Source organism: Aphelocoma coerulescens, chromosome 1A (assembly GCF_041296385.1).
Source record: "Aphelocoma coerulescens isolate FSJ_1873_10779 chromosome 1A, UR_Acoe_1.0, whole genome shotgun sequence".
NCBI lineage: Eukaryota > Metazoa > Chordata > Aves > Passeriformes > Corvidae > Aphelocoma > Aphelocoma coerulescens.
Window position 1 is genome coordinate 75,865,535 of NC_091014.1, and position 22,994 is coordinate 75,888,528.

At 38.5% G+C, this 22,994-nt stretch overlaps 1 protein-coding gene and 1 long non-coding RNA gene across 6 annotated transcripts in view; both read right to left on the reverse strand.

Moving 5' to 3' along the window:
* PIK3C2G (phosphatidylinositol-4-phosphate 3-kinase catalytic subunit type 2 gamma) overlaps window positions 1-22,994 on the reverse strand; it is a 212,025-nt gene that overhangs the window by 55,761 nt on the left and 133,270 nt on the right. For all 5 annotated transcript variants that reach the window (XR_011148031.1, XM_069003543.1, XM_069003544.1 and 2 more), the window contains 6 exons: window positions 20,425-20,605; window positions 18,763-18,870; window positions 16,444-16,536; window positions 14,162-14,291; window positions 12,017-12,153; window positions 9,809-9,978 (listed from right to left, as the gene is read on the reverse strand). Coding sequence is in view for 4 of the 5 variants with exons in the window: in XM_069003543.1 (XP_068859644.1) it covers window positions 9,809-9,978; window positions 12,017-12,153; window positions 14,162-14,291; window positions 16,444-16,536; window positions 18,763-18,870; window positions 20,425-20,605 (819 nt within the window). In the remaining variant the exon portion in view is untranslated. The remainder of the gene's footprint in view (window positions 1-9,808; window positions 9,979-12,016; window positions 12,154-14,161; window positions 14,292-16,443; window positions 16,537-18,762; window positions 18,871-20,424; window positions 20,606-22,994) is intronic.
* Window positions 1,051-5,644, reverse strand: LOC138104362 (uncharacterized). The gene is made up of 3 exons (XR_011148040.1): window positions 4,881-5,644; window positions 4,540-4,648; window positions 1,051-1,485 (listed from the first exon to the last, which is right to left on the reverse strand). It is a non-coding gene; the product is annotated as an uncharacterized lncRNA (long non-coding RNA).

The following is a 22,994-nucleotide window of genomic DNA, read 5'->3' on the forward strand; positions in this document are numbered from 1 at the left end:
GTTTATGACAGAGTCTGATTGCAGTCCTGGACTTTAAAGACCTATACTTTACTGTGGCTGTGACAAAAGAGTTTACACAAGCCATTCAGTGAGAAACAAGACTACTTTATGAGGGTTTTATTCTTTTTTTTTGTTTTTCGCTTTTAGAGATTTAAGATTTTCATGGGAACGTGTTTTGCAGTTCCTCTGGAGATTACAAATGTTTGGATGATAAATCATGAGAGAGGAGAAAGAAAGGAAACCTCAAGCAAATGAAGAGCTTATCATGCAATAACAAACTTGGTCTGGGGTGATGGGAACATCTACTGGGACTTCACTGTGGGCTAGAATTATGCTGAATTCCTAGAAAACCAGAAAGAGCATCAGGATTTGTTATGAAACACTAAATGTAAGCTGATTAACAAAGGTTGTAAGGTCAACAATGGTTTCAGTTTTTCCTACTCTGAGTCTCACGGTACAGAACATTTAGGAATGATACACAGACTTCTTTTTATATTAAGTAGGAAAAGCATATGAGATAACCAGCAACAAATGACCTTTGCTCTGATCCAATCTAAACTTCCCAATAGTGCACTTAGGTGAAAGTGCAAGTCACACACATTAATGCAGTGAGACCAAACCCGCTGTAGTCCAAGTTTTCACCTGGACAGTGTGTGAGAAACCACACAGAACTCTTTGCAATTTAAAAATCAGCTGCTCAACAGCAAAAACCCTCTTACATTCCCTGACTGCTTTAAAACCATTTTGGTTGAGTCGAGAGTGACTGATAATATTCAGCATGACTATGGGGAATTTAGATGTATCCAATAAAATAGGAAAAGCTTTTAGGGAGTACTTGACTACTGACATCCTTTGCAGCAAAAGCCAAAACCTTATTGAAGAACACGAAATAAATGAACATGAGTGCTTATTTCTCTAAAGCCAAGTGAAAATATTTAATCACAGTAATCATATACATTTGTAGACAGTAAAAACCCATAAGCAATGGCACTCCTTTTATATATTAAATAATGAAACAGGGAAAAACCACACAACACAATTCATCTCCAGCAAACATGAAATATGCCTGGACCACAAAACATACTCCATTTTTCTTCTTATCAGGACAAGACCATAAAGATGCTTCTGGCATTCTTATTTCGCCTATTCTCAAAGATTTTTATGATAGAGTTCTTCTCCAACCTCCCTATCACATTTCTGTTCTAGGTTGTCCCCTCACAGCATTTTTTTCCCTAATGCCTCATCTAAATCTTGCTGTGCTTTCATCTTATTAGTTCTTGCTCTTTCCTAACAGAACTTGAAGATCCCATCTTCTTTACAGCAGCCCCTAAAGCATTTGCAGACTATTACTCTGTCTTTCCTCAATCTTCTGTAGACAAGTCCTTCCACTTTTTCTCACAAGTCTTGTATTTTGGATGTCCGATGATTTTAATTGCCTTTTTCTGGACTCCTTGTAATGTCTCTGGGCTCCTTATCTCCGTCTTTCTGAATGTAAAATGTTAAAAATATTCCAGGTGAACTTTTCCCGGTGCAAAGTGAAACAAAAGGATTACTTCAAATTTCAAGCTTTTCTAACCAATATCTAATCATCAACTCATATTTGGCTGTGGGAAAACTCCCAGATCCCTTTCTAAAAAACTGCTCATCCAAACTTTCACCACAACCAAAACCTTGTACAAAGAGCTTCTACCAAAACACGAACAAGCACATTCTCTATCCCATCGTGCTGGTTACTAATGAAAATACTGAAAGATGCCATATATAAAGATGTTCCACTTAGTATTCATTAGCTCACACCCTGCCAAAACTTGAAAGAAGTCACAGAACTGGAGTAAGTCAGCAGTGCCACCATGATGTTGGTGGCACTTGCCTGTGAGGAGCGGCTTAGGAACGTGGGCTTGTTTACCCAGGGGATGAAAGGTTTTCAAGAGGCCAAAGGGGATTTTCTTTTCTCTGCAAGAGGCTCTAACACAGATGAATCCAGACACGAATAAGAGAGAAAACTGAAACAGCTGAAGTTCTGACTTGCCATAAGAAAAAAAGAACTAAAACAAAACCCCTTCACTATGAGGAAAAGTAAATATTGAAACAGGTTGCCTTGGAAGATTATCCTGGGAGGTTTTAAGATTTGGCTGGACACAGCCTTGGATAAACTGGTCTGAATTTAGTTCTGACCTCATTCCCATAACAGATTTCTGAATGCCCTGAGCATCCTTGGCTTGAGTAAACTACATGTCCTGGACATTCAAACCTTTCATCTAATAATTTTTACCTTCATTCTTTAACTAAATGACCAGGCCTATACCAGGTAAAATGGTTTTCACTCTATATTGTGCCATTTCTGCTGCTGCTCGAGATATCTACTGCAAAAAAAGACTTCAAACTACACATCTGAAGTCTCATTTCTGATTGCAGTTTTACCCACGGTATTTCTTATATTAACATCTACCTCCAGAGGCAGAAACATTAAGCTAGAAAGAATCTCCTGAATTCCTTAGGTAGATGAGGATAGTTCTTAAACTATTACCATCTTATTTATTCATTAAGTTAGCTCTTCTTTTATGTATATCAAGTTTGCTAATATTCTTTTTTACTATCACAGCCTCAGTGTTAGCTCATCAGTAAAATCACTGTGTTGAACATACTCACTATTTTGATCAGCCATAAAAGAAGCATTTCACACACTGTCTTGTCCTATTCTGAAAGATTTTTGTGTTCCTGTCAGTAACTGAATTGGTTGCATCGAGATTTAATCATGTTTAATGGATCTAGTGGAAAAGAAGCTGTAATCCTCTCCTAAGATAAGGGCTCTAATTCACCATTCTGTTAACATCGAGTTTTCCCCTGTAAACTGAGTCAGAGTAGCTACTCATCTGTGCCCCTTTGCCTGCACAAAGTGCAAGGGAATGTGACTTAACTAAAATCTCTTTCATTGTGGGCCAATTGAAGCTCGTGTGTGGGTAAATCATGGAGGTTTGATCACACCTGGCCCCCTAAGATTACTGTGCTGACACTGCAGGTAACAGGACTGTCTAAGCTGAGTTTAGGCACCGTTATGGTTCCTAGGATAGACCCAGCATTTGCAGTGTGCTGCCACAGGGACCCATCTGGAACCCTCCCATGGAACAAGGAACTTGGCAAGACTCATAATGGGAACACAGAAACTAGCTGGAGGCACCTCTGGATGGATTTCACTCTGGCTGCAGTGCCCAGCCTCTGCTGTGAGCTCTAGTTCTGCCACAGCCCAAGCACAGAATTTATTCACTTATGTCACAGCACTTCAACCACTCCGTGCACTTAGCTGATGGTGTACTTTGGAAGATTCCTAAGAAGATCCTCCCTGAAAGAAGACCTGCTCTGCTTTAGGAACACACTTGTCTTGAATGGTTTCAGGCACTGTCCTGTTGCAACCACTGAGTGGTTAGGAAGCACCCCTGTGTCCAGCTAAGGCCCCTCCTGGGCTGAGCTGGGCTTCTCTATTCCAACAGCCACAGACAAAGCAGCCTGCACTCAGTCACCAGCAGTCAGACTGCAAAACAACTTCGAGGTGGAGTTAAATCCTTTCTACACTTCACATTCAATACCCATATCTGACAGTGCTCAGTGCAGCATTCCTGATGCCTTACACCATTTTGTAAGACTATCAGATTTTCTGTGTTTGTTAGAGTTTATTACTAGCCCTATTGATAAACCACTTGAGAGTTAATTCACAAGGAGATTGGAGCAATTCCTCTTGTTAACAGAGATTGTTGGACAATTGCTTTTTTGTGTCCTGACTGACCCTCAGCAGTTGAAAAGATTTTAAAACTGAGACCTAAAATGTGCCTTAAAAGAAACACAACAAGTAGGGTTATATGCCCTACCCATGGAATATTCAACTAACAGGTCTTTTCAGTATGAGATGGATATTTAGAAAACACAGTAATAGATGGCTGCAGGGCATTTGTATATCACCAGGCAAAATAGAGAAATAAACCAGTGATGAAGAAATTGAATTGCAAATAAATTCCTTGGGGCAGGGGATGAAATCCTACATGAATTAAATATATCAGTATGCTTTCCAGTTAAGGATGAAGGACAAAGGCGTAGTGTGCAGAACAAGCAAAAAAAAAAAATATAGAAGACCGAGAAACAGATTAATTTAAAAGTGCTTGATGTATACTTGACTGTGTATGAGAACAGCTTCCCCTGAATATAAATGTACATCTGAATGCATGTGAGAACAGCTCCCTCGAACATAAAAACGTGTGTACAGAAAACTTTCAGAGAAAGGCATGATAAAATGCAATGTTTCTGATGGAAGCAGGGAAGAGAAAATACACATCTCTATAAACAGTTACACTCTGAAAAGGATAACAAATAAAACCATAATCAAAATGGACAGTGACCATGATGTCTTTTCCCCCTTTTATTTCTGTTTTGTTGTTAAACTTCCCATCTCTAGAGCCATATCCTACAAAAAATCACAGGGTGGCTAATGGAATGAGAAGGAGGGAAAAGGAGAGAGGAGGGGAACTTGATAGGAAGTCACTTAAATACCTCATGTGTAGCCAATCTCCCAAAGCAGAGGGAATTCTGCTGATGGCTCTGGAAGCATCAGGCAACTTCTCCGGCCCACATGATTGTTAACAGGAATACATGATAACTCCTTCAAGAAAGTGAAGACAGAAAAGCATTTTATGCCACCCTAGGGGTGAAGGAAAAGCCAAGAAGGATACTGAGAGTTGCAGCAGACAAGAGCTGGGTTCCAGGAAACTCAGTTCAGCAGAACAAGGCTCCTGCATGAACAGAACTGGACATGGTCAAATCCACGCAGACATTCCATGGGAAAAAACAGTGCCTCCCTTAACTGAGTATTTGGAAAAGGATAACTAAAATACCTGAAGGTACAAAGTGGACAGTGAACATAATTTACTCTGATTTCAAGAAGGTTTAGCTGAATTCCCTCCAAAAGAGGTTATTCCTGCAAAAACAAACAAACAAACAAAAACAAAAAAAAACCACCAAAAAACAATGAAAAAGGGAAAACTATGATCCAGGTTCAATAATTAGAGAAAGCACCAGGCCAGCAAGAATAAACCCCTGCTCCTCAGGGCAAACAAAGACAACAGAAGTGCATCTGAACCCCCTGACTGCAGTTTGTGCTCTTCATGTGTTCTCAGACTCAGCTTGTGCTTTTGCTGTTCAATTTGGGGCAACTAGAGGCACCTGACTTCCAAAGGTGATGGACTTCTTCCCTGATAAATTCAAGCCCTTTTAGGCCTTGTCACCTTGGAGATGACAATCTTTCACCTACAGGTCTTTATGAGCATTTCCCCGTTTATTCTTTATGTGTACGACAGTCTTTAAACATCCATATAATCTTATTAAGATCATTTGGGCTACTAAAGTGCTTTAAATAATGAAATGAAATCTTTCCAGGGTTTCAGTCAGAGATTTTTGGAGGGTGGTATGCAGGAAGTGCTGAAAGTGAATAGTGGCAAAGAATTAGGAGTTACCATTTCACAGAAACTAATAAACCCAGATCCATCATGTCACAAAAATAAATACAAACTGCAGAGTATGAATTCATAATGAGATATACTGAAAATTCCTAATGAAATCTTTCAACATCTAATTCACGTTGATTCAAGTTTTCATGCACAAATTTAGAACACAAAAAGTGATTATACTTTTAAGTTTTTACTTTCAAGTGATTATACTTTTAAGTTTTACTTTCAAGTTTTAGACTCTATATGAGTAATCTAAATAAAATTTTTAAAGGGTAAAAAGAAAAAAAGTAAAATGTGTAATTCTCAAATTCTTCCTTCTTCCTCTTTTTTCTTCTTTTTAGAAAAAAAGAGAACAAATGTAGGTACAATACAGTCAAAAAATGCAGATACAACTTATTTTTCCATGTCCATATGCCAACATTTCTGTTTTAGAAATACTTGAAATGAAAGCTTTTTTTTTTTTAATAAACACTTCTAGTGAGACAGTAACACATATTTTAGGTTATTAACACTCAAAATGAAATGTGTAACTTTAAAAATAAAAAGAGGCACTTCTACGCTTCTATATACTCAGATGTTGTGAAATAATTCTCAGTAAAATAAAACAACAACCTAGGAAGAAAATGTGGGAAACATAATTTTCCCATATTTTTGAAACTTCCCTAATAACTGGAATTTCCCAATGGAATACTTAGGCTGCCTCTAGTAATTAACTTTGTAGAAGAAAACCAGCTTAGCAGATTTAAATTCTGGGAAAACCATGCCAAGACCCAGGATTAGTTTGGCAAAGAGACAAGAGGGTCTCTGTAATTCAGATCAGGGAAAAGAAAAGGCCAGTGAGTGCTGGATGTAATCAGGATGACTGGATATTTAAAGAAAAGAATGGACACTGATGTCACCAAAAGGTGGATTTAGAGTGTGCCATGAGCTGCACTACTTCATGTCTTGCCACCAAGCCTCACACTCCACAACACTGACTGAAAAATTATAGATGACAGTGCTGGAAGTGGGGAGGATGTGACTGCTGAATTTTGGATTAGTTGAGTTAGCACAGGATTTAAATAAATCTCTTACTGCTTAATTCACCCAGGAAGGAATGTTCAAAAGGAGCTGGTCAGAACTGAAAGGAAGGAAACAAAGGCAAGGGAAGCATGGCAGGTACAACCATGAGACAGACTCCTTCTTCCAAACCATTGGGTGACTGATTTAGTCCTGGATGATTATCTGGATAACATTACACCTATTTAAGTTGGAGTGGGTCTAAGATGATTACCACAGGACACTCAATAGAGGAAGAATAAGACAGTTATATGAAGAAATTAAGCAAGAAATATTTCTTCATACCGTTTGAAGTGTACCTGCAGACTTGCCTGTTTTGGGGCATGTAGGGTCAAAAGTGGAGGCAGGGTTAGAGAATGAAAGGAGCATTTTATTATTGCTAATAAAACATGTCATTCAGTGTGATATTAAAAACAAACAAACAAACAAAAAAAACCAAACAGAAAGAAGAGATAATGGAATCTCATGGTTCAGTAGGAAAGTTCCCCATGGGACTTTGGGAACAATTCTTCTGCTAAGCTCTTTTATTATGCTATTGGTTAGATACATCCCAAGTCTCCCTCCAACAGTTCTGAAATATTAGCTCTAGATCCAAGGAAAGACCAATTATTAGTACTATTTAAAGTATTTACTTCGCTGTGAAGGCACATGTAGAGAGAAAGCTCCTGATTCCTCTTCCCTCAAATCAAGAAGACCTGATTTTTGACTTGGAATCAAAACCGAGCAGATTTATTGTATATCATTTAAAGATGAGGGCAGGAATCAGAAAAGTTTACTAATCCCCTTTTAAGGTCTTATCCAATCAGGAATGCAAAAGTGAGCATGACTGGATGAATCATGTCAGCTTCGAAAGGTTCTCCGAAGACTCATATTGGATGTGACAGAAAGAGCTGCAGCCCACGTGTGTGAGTCCCTGAGCTGCCAAAGCACTCCTTGCACTGCACTTCCACCAGAAGAAGGACTCCACATGCAGGATACTGCAGAGGACCTATCCTCAGGAAGTTTCATGAGGAATTAGGTTTTTGTAATGGCAAAAAGCACTCCCTGAGAACAGGAAATGGACAACTGTGGCAGTCAGCTTGCGAAGTTCTGTAAGGAATGATTGCTTTAAACACTTACTCCCTTCATGTAAGCCTTCACTGATCTGCACAGATTTCATTTTACACTCACACACCAAAAGGTTTGTATGTGTGTCAATCCCAAGTATAGGGATTTGCATCATGCTTTGCATTCTTTAAAGCTCCTGTAGAACCTCAGAGATGTATGTAGAATAACTACTGTACAACCCCCCGAGGGTCAGCACTTAATAATTCTTAGGTTTGGTAGCATTGTGCTGCTGTTTTTTCAGCATTATTTTAGAGTATGATATTCTGGGAGTGCAAAAAACTCAAGTAAAAATCTAATAAGAACTCAAATAAAGGTACAATATAAGACCTGTTAAAGAAACCAGAGGCAAAACCTGTTTCAGGACTTGCCCTGTGGGGATGAGTAGATACAAATAGCACTGAGACAGTCAAATTTTGAGAGAACCTGAAATTTGTGATGTGTAAAGATGTGATATCCCTGTGTTCCAAACAGTGTTACATTTCATGAAGGTGCACACAGCTCATAAGAACAATAGTCATTAATACAGTATCACTAGTACATTAATGCTGTGTCTGCTCAGCTGCATGGAGGCTTGAGGAAAACAATGATTACCCCACCCCAACCTGCTCTGAGGTGGGAGACCAAATTTTCCTAAAGAATCATGAGGGCAGCCCATGAATGGAGGTCCTAAAGGTGTGATTTTAGTCTGCAGTTTAAAAGCAACATGCTGCATTGAGAAATAGGAAAAGAGGCTGCTGGTTCTTGAAGTGACTATATTTTAAGTTTTCATGGACTTAATAAGAAGGTGTAGTATAACCGAGCTGTAAAACAGTAACATTAATATTTATTACTGCCACTACATTACTTAAATTTGTTTGCTGTGTCCCCTCTTATATTTGCTTCATCCAGTTCTTCACTCAACTAGCTAATTCTTTGCTTATGTAAAATTGCTACTCAAGGAAATTCCTGCTAGGTTCCAATAGGAGCTTTGCTGTAGAGAAGGATGCAGCACTTGACAAGGAGTGTGCATGAGTATGTTTTTCTGCTTTATTCTTTCCACAGCAAATAAGTAGGATTAAGGGTGCATATCTTGAATGATGGATGATAATTCTAAGTGCTGCAACTAAATCTTTTGACTGCCTGACTTAGAAGTACTTATTATCCTCATCAGCTTCCCTCGTATCAATGCTCCCATGCTGTTTTGTCTGTCTAACACACTGAGGTAGTCTAGAGCAGGCAAAGGCCAGCTTAACAAAAAATACAAACCAAACCAAACCAAAAAACAAACAAACAAACAAACAAAAAACCCACCAAAAAAAATAAAAAGAAAAAAAGAAAATTAGCTCAAACTTAATTCTGATACTTGTTCTGGAAATTATGAGGAAACATAGAGGAAAGACATACACTACTCATCTTGTCACTAAAAGGGATCATTCATCCATTCTTTACTCTGCTATAACAGCTCCTTTGTGTTTTGGACATACTGGCATTATCCTATCCTTATTCCATTTCAATTCATTCCTTCAGGGTATGTTCACATTAGGAACTTGGATACATGACCACTCTCTTTTATTTAACCTTATCATGGCATAGTTGCATCACACATGCAAAGGTAAATCAGATATTTGCAAAACAACCCCTAGCTCAGTGTAGTTTGATGTGGAACTTCAAAAGATAATGAAAAAGTTTGCAAATTTACCCACAGAGGCATAATTTAATCTCCATGTCTATTTGGAAAATTTGGTTCCTTCTCTGAATATGGGAAGAAAGTTGTCAATTAGATAGATATATGGATCTGGATCCATTTTAGGAAGCCTCCTCTGCTAGGAAAAAAAAGGCAATGGACATCAGAATTCTTCTGGCATAGGCCAGTCTTCTATTCTGGTCACTACTGAACTGCATCATTCAAATTCCTGACCAAACAAGGATTTACATTTTTCTTTTACACTGAAAAGGAATCTCCAACTTTACTTCCTCATCTTTTAATTCCTTTTCCAGTCCTTCCTACATTTTTTTAGAAGTTTCTAGAAACAACAAAAATAAGTTTTGGAAAATACAGGAAGAAAAAAAAGCGTCATCTCATTTGTATTTTTTTTATGGGAGTTGATAAGGCTGTGAAATTTCAGAACACTGCTTTGAAGCCTACTGTGTGTGTTACTATAGATACCAACCTTCTTATGCTTCCAAACATCTGTGCATGACCCAAAAATCTTCCAAAATCTATGTGGAACATGTGTCCAGCTTTTGTCAGCATTATGTTGTCACTGTGTCGATCACAGACTCCCAGGATGAAGGTAACAACACACCAGCCAGCACAGGAGTAAAATAAATTCCTTACTGCCTAGTGAGTAAAACAAAAGAAATCACATGAAATACCCAGATGTATTTGTTTGTGATGCTAATAAAAATAATCATAGTGAAAAAGTAGCTCTACAAATGCTGTGCTTGTTGGCAAAATTTGAACAGGTAATATTGAAAAGAGATTCATGAGACAGGTCTGAGTAGGAATGGTATAAGAATGGCACTCAAACTTTTCAAAGTTACAGTGCGAGAGCAATTTTATGCATGAGGTTTTGAGCTTGTGTTCCAAAGATACCTGGAAGTCAACAGAAAACTTTGAGGTGAAATGAGCCTAAGAAAAACAGGAAGGAAGCTGGCATTTTCTGTTCAATGTTCTGCGTGTATATTTCACAAACAACTGCTAGGAAATTATTTGAAAATCCACAAATTTAACCCTTTGCCTTGTAAAGGATGTAGGTGGTTTTACATTCACTGCACCATTCTGTACCTATGCGGATTTTTTTTCTCCAGAACTCAGTCCATGCCCCATGAATCTAAATCACAGTGTGTACAGTGTAACACAGAAACCCAAACCGAACCTGGATCCTAATGTTTTTGGCCAAAACCTACATTAGCCAAGGCAAATGATTATTTAGGCTTTCAGGAATTCCCTGCAGATGCAGGATGCCACCTGCAATGGCAAGGCAGCACTGTGCAAGACTTAGGCCACAGCACAAGAGTTGGCTGAATTTTATGTCTAACTGTGCTACTCACTCACTTTGATAACCTTGGGTAAAACACTTAAGCTTGCTGTGATTTTGTTCACCCAACTGTAAAATGAGGATGTTAAAGCTTGTTCTGCACCAGTTTTCTAAGCACCTTAGATCCAGTACTGTATGAGTAAAAAATTATGAAGGAGTGAAAAAAGAGAAAGGTTCATTCACTAGCAAGCACAAAAGAAATGCATAGGAGTAATTGTATGCATACCCTATGTAATCAGATCTGACTGCATTTTATACTTAAAAAATTGGAAGAAATTGGGTAGGAATTGGTTTTAAATTGTTCTGCATTAATGGTACTTTTTACAAACAGCAGCAGCAGCAAGAAATTGAGTTTTCAATCAATAATTAGCAGTACCTCACTTTTGCATTGAAATGTTGTCTACCCTTCTACCACAGAACTGTGAACACACAAACTTGTAAAAGAACCATTCTACGCAGATTGGTCCTGTTTAATTGAACCAAATGATATATGAGGAATTCAAGTGTTCTTAGTCAAAATGTGGATGAAAAATGCCTGTGGAATAATTACAAAATTACTAAAGTTTACCAAACATAGTTATACTACACATCTACCAACAAATAGCTATTTAAAAGCATTGCATTCTCAGAGTGGTAAACACTCAAAGCACTCCTTTAATTTTAAAATTTTGGCCACTAATTTATCATTCGCGTGGAAAAAGGATTATAAAAAATTGTCCCAGAAACACAAAAATTGAAAAATTTTTCAGGGGCCTCAAAACAAGCTCACTCAACATGGCACTGATAGAAAGATTTCCTTGGAAAACCTTCCATAAATAAAATTTCCAATTATTTGGTTCATGAACAACATCTAGTTTCATAAAATTAGATGCCTTGCATGGGATCCCATGAGAACATGTGATCTGAAAAGCATGATCTTCTGCATTTATTTCTGATAAAACAGCTTTCTGAAATGCTGGGTATTGGCATTTCATCCCCAAACACAGGACATCTGCCAAGACTTTATATGGTTTATATAGAATAAAGAATTTAAAGAGCTGACCTAAAAAATACTTTTTTTCTGAGTTCAAGACAATTTCTATTTCAATTTCTCTGCACTTTACTACTAAATTTCAAAACATCTCTATGACACATTTTTATAGAAAACGTAATACTGTGCACCTGATAAAAAGCAGCATTTCCTTAGAAAGAGAGTGGGGTTTAAGTGGATTCCCTGGTTTCTCTGCATGTGACTTGTTTGCCTCATGTCTGAGCCACTCGTTTTTGCTGCCTACTGTAATTTGGTTATTTCCCCATGGCATAGCATGAAATGTGTAATAAGCTTCATTATGATGTTACCTCTTGGTAACTTGATTCAAGAGGATGGTGATGGTGAAACCATTTCTTAATTGTGTTTTCTTTCAGTGGTCCTATCAGTCCAGACTCCCTGTGGATCTTCGCTAGTGTGGTAGCATCTGGCACCATCTGCACCAGTCCTAATCAGATGGAAAAGAGTTTGTATGAGGAATCCTCGACTTTCAAAACATAGTGAGACAATCAATGCATATTGCCTGTTGTTTGATCATTCCATGCAGAAAAAAAAAAATACATAGCTAAAAGCTTATAATTATAAATATTATAAATATATTATTATATATTATATTATACATAATGAATGCAACAGAAAACATAAATCAGTATTGTTTTAGTCTTGCTCTGTGGAAATTAGAGTTAAAGGGCACTGAGTGGGAAGGGGCAGTTCTGTGAAGGAGAAATAAAATCATCAATAACAATATTGTGGATATAACTGCCTCAAAGTACCAACAAGGTGAACAATTTAACAAGATTCAAAGTGGGTACAATATGTACAAAACTAAAAAAATGAAAAAGTAGGATCAGATATTTACTATTATATATAAAGTTGTTTCATATGTATTTATTGCCTAGAAAGATGCAGAAATTATTCTGCGGTATGTGCTGCTGATCAGAGCTTGGAGAAAGGGTACTGGATAGCAGGAATTAGTCTGGCCTAGCATGTCGTGCACTGAGACTCTGAAGTGCAGAGAGAAGCCAAGCCCTCTGCAATGCTTCATTTGAATCCTCTGTCTCTACTGCATGCATTTAATTCTTTTTTTTGGTACTGAGATCTGGCTTTCCAGCCTTCTGTGCCTGTCCCCATGTGTGGTCCCCTGGCATGTCACTCTACTACTCTGCATTACAGGGAGGACTTTCTCTAAGACTTTTACTTGGTGATGGGTTCCTCTACTTTCACCATGCCTGGAAAGAGGAATTCTACCAGTGCTTTATTCAGTTTTCACTGAATTTCTGTGAAAAGTGATTTCTGTGTTTGCATGGCCATGAAATTACCATCTCCTACCCCCCCTTGTGTGGAAAGGGTGGCCATGGAGTAAGCCATTAGCCTAGGACTTGGAAAGCCTTGAACCCAAATCTCCCTAAGCATGTGTCCTATGTGACCAAAGGCATGTCACTTGGTCCTTTATCCTTAATTATTAACTGTAAATTAATTATATTAACGGTGATCATAAGGAAAGACATCTGGAAAAACTGTGAACCACTGAGAAGCTTTTGCTGCTACGATGCTGAAAGGAGGAGACTGTCAGGGAGAGAATATTATTTGCAGATGATCCCTGTATCTCTCTTGGCAAACACCAAATTAAGTGTTAGTATATAAAAGAGTCTATATATAATGACACGTCCGGAAATAGTATTCTTGTCTTATCTGCCTTTGAAGCAGAAGCTTTCAAGCTTTGACTTCCATCCCTGCAAAGAAGGGAGGAGTTTTTTCCAGGTCACCACAACCACATTCCTTGTGCCTGAACTCATCTGTACTTTCTCTTAGTTCCTTTAGATCATTCCTCCTCTCTCATGTTCACTTTGTGGCTCAGAAAGCAATGATTTTCTTTTTATATTTGTATTTTAATAGCTTTTGTACAGCAGGTAATCTGGATACATCAGCCTTCTATTTGAGCTAGGATTATTTCCAGTAGAAGATTTGGTCAGGGAAATATAGCCAGCTTACTGCTGTCAGCAGATTTCTATAGCAAGCAATTGGTATCCCTGCTACAGCTCTGCTGTAACAACCATAAAAGAGAGAAATGGAGCTTTCAGATGAGTCAGGCCTGCCCTAAGCAACATAAATCACAAGAATAATATTTCAAAATCAACAGCACAAAGCTGTCATCACTTGTCTGCAGGTACTTTCTGCAGTCACATGCATCTAGGCTCATTTAAGCATCTATGCAGGACTACACTGGATTAAAACTTTAGTAGCTATGGCCAATTTTCTCCAAAGCCCTCTTTTTGATATGTGAATTTATGAATGTTTTGCAAGCTGCCAGTGTTGAGGCTTTTGGAAAATTCTAGCCTAAGTTGCTACAAAATCCAATGAGTTCTAGGGAGGGAGAATAAATAAATTTTATATACCACTGTTTACATGAAATATGAATAATGTGATACAGGTTCCTTTCATAATTTGAGACTGACCTTGTCCTTTCCCTGTAGATAAACACCTATAAATAATCATTTGCATATCCAGTCCTTCTTGGAGCCAAATGCTGTCCATCACTCGAACAATTTGCAGAACCAACATATCTTGACGTAGATCATCACCTATCTGTGAAAATTGCACAAGAAATTCAGCTTTCTCCTTCAATACCAGACAGAAATAATGTCCTATTTGACTGGGACTTTTTTGCCCACCAAAACAGCTACATTAATTTCACAGTAGCTATTTCTTGTTTGCCTTCAAAGTTCCTACTTACCTTTCCGTGTCAAAGGAGGACAGAGTAGATGGCACACACAGACAGGAACAATTTGGGCAGCCACTGAGATGGCAACAAATGATCCCTGCTTAACTGCAGCCTTTCTGCTTATTATTCCTATGTAATTATTAGAGTTTGAAAATTTAATCCGGAGGTAGGATCCTAATTTTACATTTTAAATTTACATTTTAAAGTCTACCTAATGCTAGATCCCTTTTTCACAAATGATGGTGTTTGTCCAACCTTAAGCCTCACAACTTGGTATTTGCAAGGGAATTTTATCATGAATTTACATTTTATCCATAATGATTCATATTCAGTTCCAAGCAGTGATGCAGTGATGACCCTCTCCCCATGGAGCTAGTCAAACAATAATCTCAGTGAAATGGGGCTTTAATTGTAGCCACAAGAATTAATGAAGAGATTATTTTGAACCATGGCTGAGTAAATGGCCTGTGAAAACAACAGCCCTGATTTTTTGTTTTCCCCCATCCCACTCCATGTAAAATATATAACTTTTACAGGTATTTTAAGTGCTTTATTCTTTCATCACATTCTTTTTATAGAAGCATTCCAATCTACAGACACTTACTGCCAGGAAATAAGTACTTGAGGAGACATAAACTCATCTTAAATAGACAAAATACCTGAATCTATTTTTCTCTCATCGAAAGGCAATCTTGATTCCAATTAATTCTTCTTAGTACCTAAAACTGCAAAAAAATCTTATTCTCTCTACTTACCTTCCCTCACATATACAGTCAGAAGAAATTTAGTAAGATACCCTTATCATTTATTGTGCTTATCACTAATGTATGAGTTATCTGTGATGAATAAGCAATACAACTCTAGTACAAATAAAAGGTATTTTAACACAATGTTTTGCTGACAGGAGAAGGTGACAGCAGCTATAGTAACTCTACAGCAACTGGACGATGAGTTGATTGCTGAACATTGCTAGGTAGGAAAAATATTGTCTGAGTAGAAACAACACAATTGTTTAAAAGCCCCATGAGCAGGTATTTGCTGAAGTAGGTAGGAACCTACTATTTAGCACTGATTCTCAGATGAAACAGCATATGAACCAGGTTTCTAAATGTTCAGAAAAAATTGCTAATTTCTCTCCTTAGCAGGCCTGGAAAGCATACTTCTATTTCTGAGAATCACAGCTGCTCTAAAGGGCAATTTAATTTAAGACAGCACAGAGTCTATTTTTTTTTTTTAATTTATTTATATCAATTTTTTAGATTTCTCGTTTGGAAAATGATTCTGCAAAAGATCTAAGAATGCCATTGGCAACCAACTATTTTGCATCCATCAGCCATTTTATAAACTTGTGTTCTTCTCTAAAACCAATATCCACTTTTAGGGAAGACTTTTGCTCTTTTGAAAGAGAACTAACTTTAAAATACATGCATTGTCTTTTGTGGATGGATTGTTGTGAACTCTGAAGCTTTTCTAGGTGACAATTGCAAAATAAAGCAGAGTTTATTTTGAGTCAGTTCCTCCACTGAGACAGAGCTCCTCTGCTCTCTCCTCCACCTCCATATTCCTCAGCCCATTCCCCCACGCTGGCTGATAGAGGCAGCATTAGGTCTGTGTGGCAAATGGAGCCTCTAACACTCCAGTATTTTGATTTTTATGGACAAAGCTGAAGGGTTCAGTCATTCTGAACTCTCTTCTCTGTGACTTGCCCTCTGACTTCAATGTCGTTAATGAACTAGGTTTAAAATATGAACTTTATATTCTAGTTTGGTTGCCTTCACTAAGGAAAAAAAAAACCTGCCATAAGTTGTTTGATTCTCTGTTGATCAAAAAGGTGACACTTCAGTGTATTGTCTCAACATAATTCATTAAAAGTTCTAGTGTCAAAAATAATAGGGGTAAACAAGCAGGAGAGCCAAATCAACTATTCTCAGACTAGAGGTTTAAAACATAAATTAGGTGAATTTTAAATCATCATTTTCCATACCAAAAGCCCTGAGGATTAGAGGAAGAACATACCTTAAAAATAACATTGATGTTTCCACTTGGAGCATTCACATTGATGAAGGAGATTTTTAATGGAAAAGCATTGGATGTAAAATAAGAACATGACTGCAGGGGAAAGAAGGATGAGACAGAAGAACAACAGTGTCACATATACAGAACACCAGGCCAGTACAATACCTCTGAAAAGGATTCCAGCTTTAAACACTGCTCAGTGGCAGTGGCAACAAAAATAAATTATTCTTGATATTATTGACTGTTTCACTGGGTCTGAAAAATAAGAAATTCTTTTCCCCAGACAATATATTTCACTGAAATATCAGACCATAGGAACAGATAATATTTTAGATGCTAATTGTTTTTCATTTTCACCCAGGCCTATCAATGATAAGCTTTGGCTGGAAGTGAGTGGATGAATTATATAAGACTGATCTAATGAGTCTTAAAGCATTGAAAAGCTTTTGGTCCTATTATTTTCTGGAAAAAAACCAGCCATGCCCAGTCAGGAACCTGCCAATCTCTTTGATGACCTCACTCTGGCTGAGGATACAGGAAATTTTGAAAATCATGCTCTATTTTATGTGGAATTTATCTTAATTAAACACAAACTCTGACTTTCATGCTCTACAGCTCCTTCCACCTGAAGATCTCAAAGGGCTTCAAAGAGCATTAATGAGCCAAGCACTGCAAATCCTGTGAGAGTTTTGGGTGGTATTATTACCCTCATTAAAATCGTCCAAGGAGGGTGGCGGGGAAACCCCTCAGCACCAACAAAAGACAATGGTAAATTAAAGGTTTGGTTTCTGGAAATAATGAGCACCCCACAAGAGCTGCTGCTGGCCTTACAGGGCAGAGTGTAAGGGAGGCTAATTTGAGCTCCACCACCACCAGACACAGCTGTCTGCTGCTTTTCATCCTGACCCCTCAAAGCACGGCACAAGCGTGCAAATATTGTCTCAGCCACCCCCGACCTCTGAGATGGGCCAGAGCCATTACCAGCGACGAGATCCCGACCCCCCATGGAATTTTGCCAATTGAAATGTCTCAGTGAGTGCTTGAAAGATTCCTGTGAGATAATGAGACTCTGATAGAGCTGAGAGCAGGGCTTGCTATTGGTAAAATCAATAGATGACACCAAAATGAATTAAATTTAGGTAATTATAAGCACTTCAAAGTTCTAATTTGCATGATTATACTGACGTACAGCTCAATCAAGAAACTACATGTATTTATAGAAAGATAATGTCCTATGATGATATAAGAAAAATGAAAGAAGTCCCTCTTCAGATATTACATTTAAACATTTTTGTGTCTGTCCAGCCAAGCTGGTGCAGTATAAATAGCATGACTTTACGGTGAGATACCTTTCCATTAGTCATTATTGCCAAAAGCCTGAAAGCAGGGAGAAGCAGCAGGCTTCAAATCCTTCTGACTTGTATCACACACAATTTTCCCAACTCTGTGGGGTGCTGGAAGACCTCTGTTCTCAGCCAGATCAAGGCAGAATAGCAATTACTTGGAGAAACACAGGTCAGAGGCAATTGAAGGGATCAGCACCTCTTAGAATCAGGTCCACTATGGATAATGAGCCAGAGAACAAAAACAGAGCACAAATTGCTGTAATTAGGCAGCTGTAACAGGTAATATATATGGCTGTTCATGTTTGGTTTTTCCTTCATGCTGGATACATTTTCCTTCTCCAGAGATGGAACAGCTCACTCCTGGTGTTATGTTGTTTATGAAAACATTTTTGAACAATGAATAACTGAACCTTAGTACTGTGGTCAAAGTCAAGGCAAGTAACACTGAGGAGCATTGCTGTTCCCTTTATCCTTAAGTCCTTTTTAACAGGGGTCATAGATACAGGTAAGCTAGTGTGAATATGGGTATTTTAGCAATTCTCAGTCATGCCCCGAGTCTCAGCTCAGCAAACAGACAGCTGGCTCTAGACTTTCAGCTGCTGCCATACCTGACATGGGAGAGAGAGGATGGGTAAAAACCCTGTCACCAAGGGCTACCTGGTGGGAGCCAGGTCTCAGCTTCCAGGTGCCCTTGCCAATCCCAACACCATGGCAGGGCAGCCGAGCTGGGAATGGGCTGCTCAGAGTTTGAAAGCTCTGGTTGGTGTGATTTACATGCAGCACCCACCCCACCCACCCTGTCACCTCTGCCTCAAACAAAGCTTTAAAGGGGATTATTCTGGGTGTAAGCTGACCAGATGACTTATGCTCGATATCACTACAATCATTTCCTGGTGAATGAAGGTAACCACTCCATCTCTTCTTTATACTAAAAACCAAACCCAAAATTAAAAATGTAACTGTTCACACTTACATCTGCCTCTATGCCTTGGACAACAAGCGCGGGGTTCAGGGGGAGATGGCAGACCTTCACCTCCTGGAAGAACTGCTGGAGGCTGCTGAGCTCCACGTTTAACACCTCCTGCAGCACGTGAATCATCATGGCAGCATGAAAGAACACAAAAGCACCTTTTTTTTTTACTGTCTTTCTATACTTTAAACAAGCAATGCAATTTCCAGAGCTGGTAGCATCCATGTGAACTTGAAACAGCTAGTGAGGTCACACTGAGGTACTAAATTAAGAACTGTAGTTTTACTCCACAGTGATGCTTTTCCTGCCTAGATGTGCTACCAGCTCATATGCCCTGTGGGTTCAGATGGAAAGTGACTGTTTCCAAGGGCATGGAGTGACAGGACAGGGGCAATGGCTTCAGACTGAGGGAGGGTAGGTTTAGATTGGATGTTAGAAAAAACCTCTACCTGTGAAACCAGACTTGATGGGGCAACCTGGTCTATTGGAAGATGTCCCTGCCCATGGCATGGGGGTGGAACTAGATGATTTTTAAGGTCCATTCCAACCCAAACCATTCTGTGATTCTATGATTCAATACCCTTCATCAGGGGTTGATTAGCCTTGTATTGCTCTGCTGTATCTCATGGGGTTTTTTGCCTTGCCTGACAACTTCCCAATTTGTTGCTTGTTGCCTCAACACTGTGATCTCCCTTGCCTGACTCTGTTAGCTGCAAGGTTTGGGAGCTTCTCAGTATCATAGTAACTGCAGCCTTGAGATTAATCTCTAAAATCTGAATTATGCATCAGTAATGTATAATGTATTACTACTATTTCTTTTTCTTTACATGGATTTTCCTTTTGCAAATATTTTTGTCTTTTTACTCCCATGTTTGCTTTGCTGCTCTCAGTATCAGCACTGAGAGTTTTCTGAGAAACCCTTTGAAAATCTTCGAATCCTTAACAAGGCAGAAAGATTCATGATATTGTTCGTGATAACCAGCAGTGCAAGTATATTTTTATTTGGCTTTCTGCTCTGCCTTGCTGAGATTTCAACAAGAAGCAGTTTTACACACCAGGTAAGTAACAGCAGCTGTCCTGGAAAATTAACAGTTCTGAAATAGAAATGTACCTATGCAGTATAAAAGCTGTACCTACTGCAGAAGACAACTGCAAATTTCTACTGCCAGGGAGGAATCTCTTCAGATATGTGTTCAATGTTCATTGCCGAGTGCTATATTTGAGATATTAACTACATTCCACTCTGGTTGTCTTTGAATGAGGATGTGTCCAGCCTGCCAAGAACAACTCTTAGTAAAGCTTTCAAGAAATACTGCAGCTCTACAGGAGTCAAATATTTTGGGATGAGCTGCTGAATGTGAGCATTTCTCTCAGTGAAATCATAATCAGCTTTGTTGCCATTACTTCTGGCCACCTCCAAGTCCATTTGAGAAACCACTGATGAAGGAATTTAAATGGCTTAAAAGCTCTGCAGACCTCATGAGTAATAGTGATGAGAGTCGTCCCATTAAACATCTATGTGTTACCTGTTCTCAGAGCAGAAGAATGTTTATAAAGTTTAGTTAAATCTTTGGTTTATTTATGGAAAGGGTATTAAAGGAAAGAGGTGTTACCTTAGAAAAAAATAAAATACCCTAAGAAACTTAGATGGATTTTTTAACAAACCTTTCTTTTTGGATCACTGGCAGCTTTCACTTTTGTGGCAATGTCTTCCAGAATTCTGACAAGCTTCTCTTCCTTAGAAAACTCATTGTTCAGGGTTTGTCCAGCACAGAATTGGAGAGCAGCCAGTAGTTTCTTATACCACATTCTGAAATGAACTTCATTCTGTGCATTCTTCAACAGCCTGAAGGAAGGAGGGGAAAAAAACACCAGTGTATCTAAACTGAATTTTATTTTATATCAGTTATAGCAGGAACAATAAATGGACTCCATGCTAATCTACATTTGGTCACTTTGGGCAGCAGAGGATGAAAAAAAAAAATGTTATTGCTTGTAGGCAATCAGACTCAATCCCCATTTGATAACAAATGAGATTCCAAACGTTGAATAAACAGAACACTGTCATTTCTTATTGTCATATGTAGTGCAATGCCTGTATTGCTCCTTATTTCTGCAAGAGAGTTTACAAAGTGAAAAGAAGTTGCATCTTTGAAGTCCAGTGTTAAATATATATCCCTAAATATTTTTTTTCTCCTGTCAGTACATTTATACAAGCAAGCAAATCTTTCAGCTAGGAGGTGCATTTAAAGACTGTTTTAGTCTCAGATGTATCTTCAATTCTAGAAATTTTCACTATTTTAAGCTGAGGAGACATTTCTGAAATTGGCTATACCACTAAAAAGAGTGAAACGAGCCCATTTTATTTCTTTCTTTATTGGTAAGTGCTGCTCTAAAGCAAAACTCAGCTTTTAGTTCTTCTGAAGCCTGCAAAAGCTTTGGAACTGGAGTTACTGCTGACATAAAAGTCAGAAATGAAACCAAACCCATACTCTTTTTAATAATAATCACCATGCAGTCTTCTCTAATTACACATTCATTTGGGTCAGGAAAGCTGGGGAGTGTAGAGGGGTTTTTTTAGTTAATCAAATTGATCATTGGGAAATTTTTTCCTTATGTGTGCCAGAGGTTTTGTACACTGCTTGATTTATTTTTGTAAGTGTAGATGGAATCACCAGCTCTATGTTGTTGTTAACATCCTGCCCATCACCTGGGATACCCCTTCTGCCTGAAGGACTAATGAACTGCTCTTTGCTTTTGTATGAACTTTCCCCTCACAACTTCATTCTTAAGAACATCTCAAACCTTAAATTCCTTATAAAAGTCTGAATCTTAATGCAGTTTCCCCAGGCTAACAAATGCTACTTTTCACAGGGCAGAAATCAGAGAAGCTCTTGACGTTCAAGGCTCACCACATGAATGAATCAGTCACATATGAATATGTCACATAACAAAAAACAAGAACAAGAAATTATTTGAAGTACTGATACTTAAAGGTGAAAAACTATAATTCTTATAGACACTTCAGCTCCTTCAAATCATATATAAGGCATTGCAGCATTGCTACTGCAGCACATGACTCTTTTGGTGATGAGGGATTCTTGACATCTTTTATAAGACAATGATTCTTCTAGGTCCTCTTTTCCTATGTAATTCAAGGCAGAACAATATCACCTACTGCTTTCTGAAAAGCCTTTCCAGTTACACAAAACCTCGGAACATCTGAGGATTTGAAAATCTTTAAAGAATGAGTGGTGTTTCTATCAGAAATGCCTCGACATGAAAGGGAAGCGATATGAGAAGTTTATCATCAACACTCTCTAGAGGAGTCTGAAATAACTTTTTTTCCCCTGTGGACTAGTAAAAACAAATAATTACTTTTTGGATCCGAAGGAAATACAAATTGTCATTGCAATGCCTGGTGGATGGCAAAGCTCAGCACACAGAGGCTGCTGTGTTCTCATCCTGAACCCTTCACAAACACAGGAAGGCTGAGAGCACATGCATACACAGCAGTGGACAAACAAATTCTTTCATATTTTGATCAGAGTAAGTCCAAGAGTCCACAGGATGGGATTCATCTGCTTGAATTTCAATACCTCATGCAATTTTAGATATCTTAGGAGACCCACTTCCTCCAGCTGCTGCCTTGGAAGGGCATGGGTCCACTAGAGGCAACACACAAGAGTGTGCCAGTCCCATGCAAATGTCTCAGATTCCCTGTGCTGCCTAAAATGGGCTGTGTATAGGGCACTGCATCACACTCTGCAGTGGCCTTTTATCTCAGCTGTAGGCAAACAAGGCCGTCTAAAATAAAAACATACTCAGTCCACTTCAACAGCAAGTCAGGAAGAGGCTTGGTGATTATCTTCTAAATAAAAGCATCACTGTCCAAATTGGTATGGGCAGGAATTTAGTCTATCAAAGAAAAGCCCAGCTCACCCTCAGTCCAGCCAAACAGTTTGCATTTTCCTTGACACACAGTCAGGATGAACTTGCTCACTTTTGTCCTGCAAATACAAGTGCACTTAAGAAAAGGCAGCTACCACTGTGATACCTATCTTGAACTGGACATCTAATGCTGGTGCAGAGCCTTGCCTGCACTGAGGCTTGCATTGGAATCAGCTCCTGAGTATCTAAATCATATTCATTCACCTACTCCATTTTTAATAGTACACATTTAGGGAATCCATAAAGGCTACCTCTTCATGCTTGAGATCTCCCTTTAATCCTCT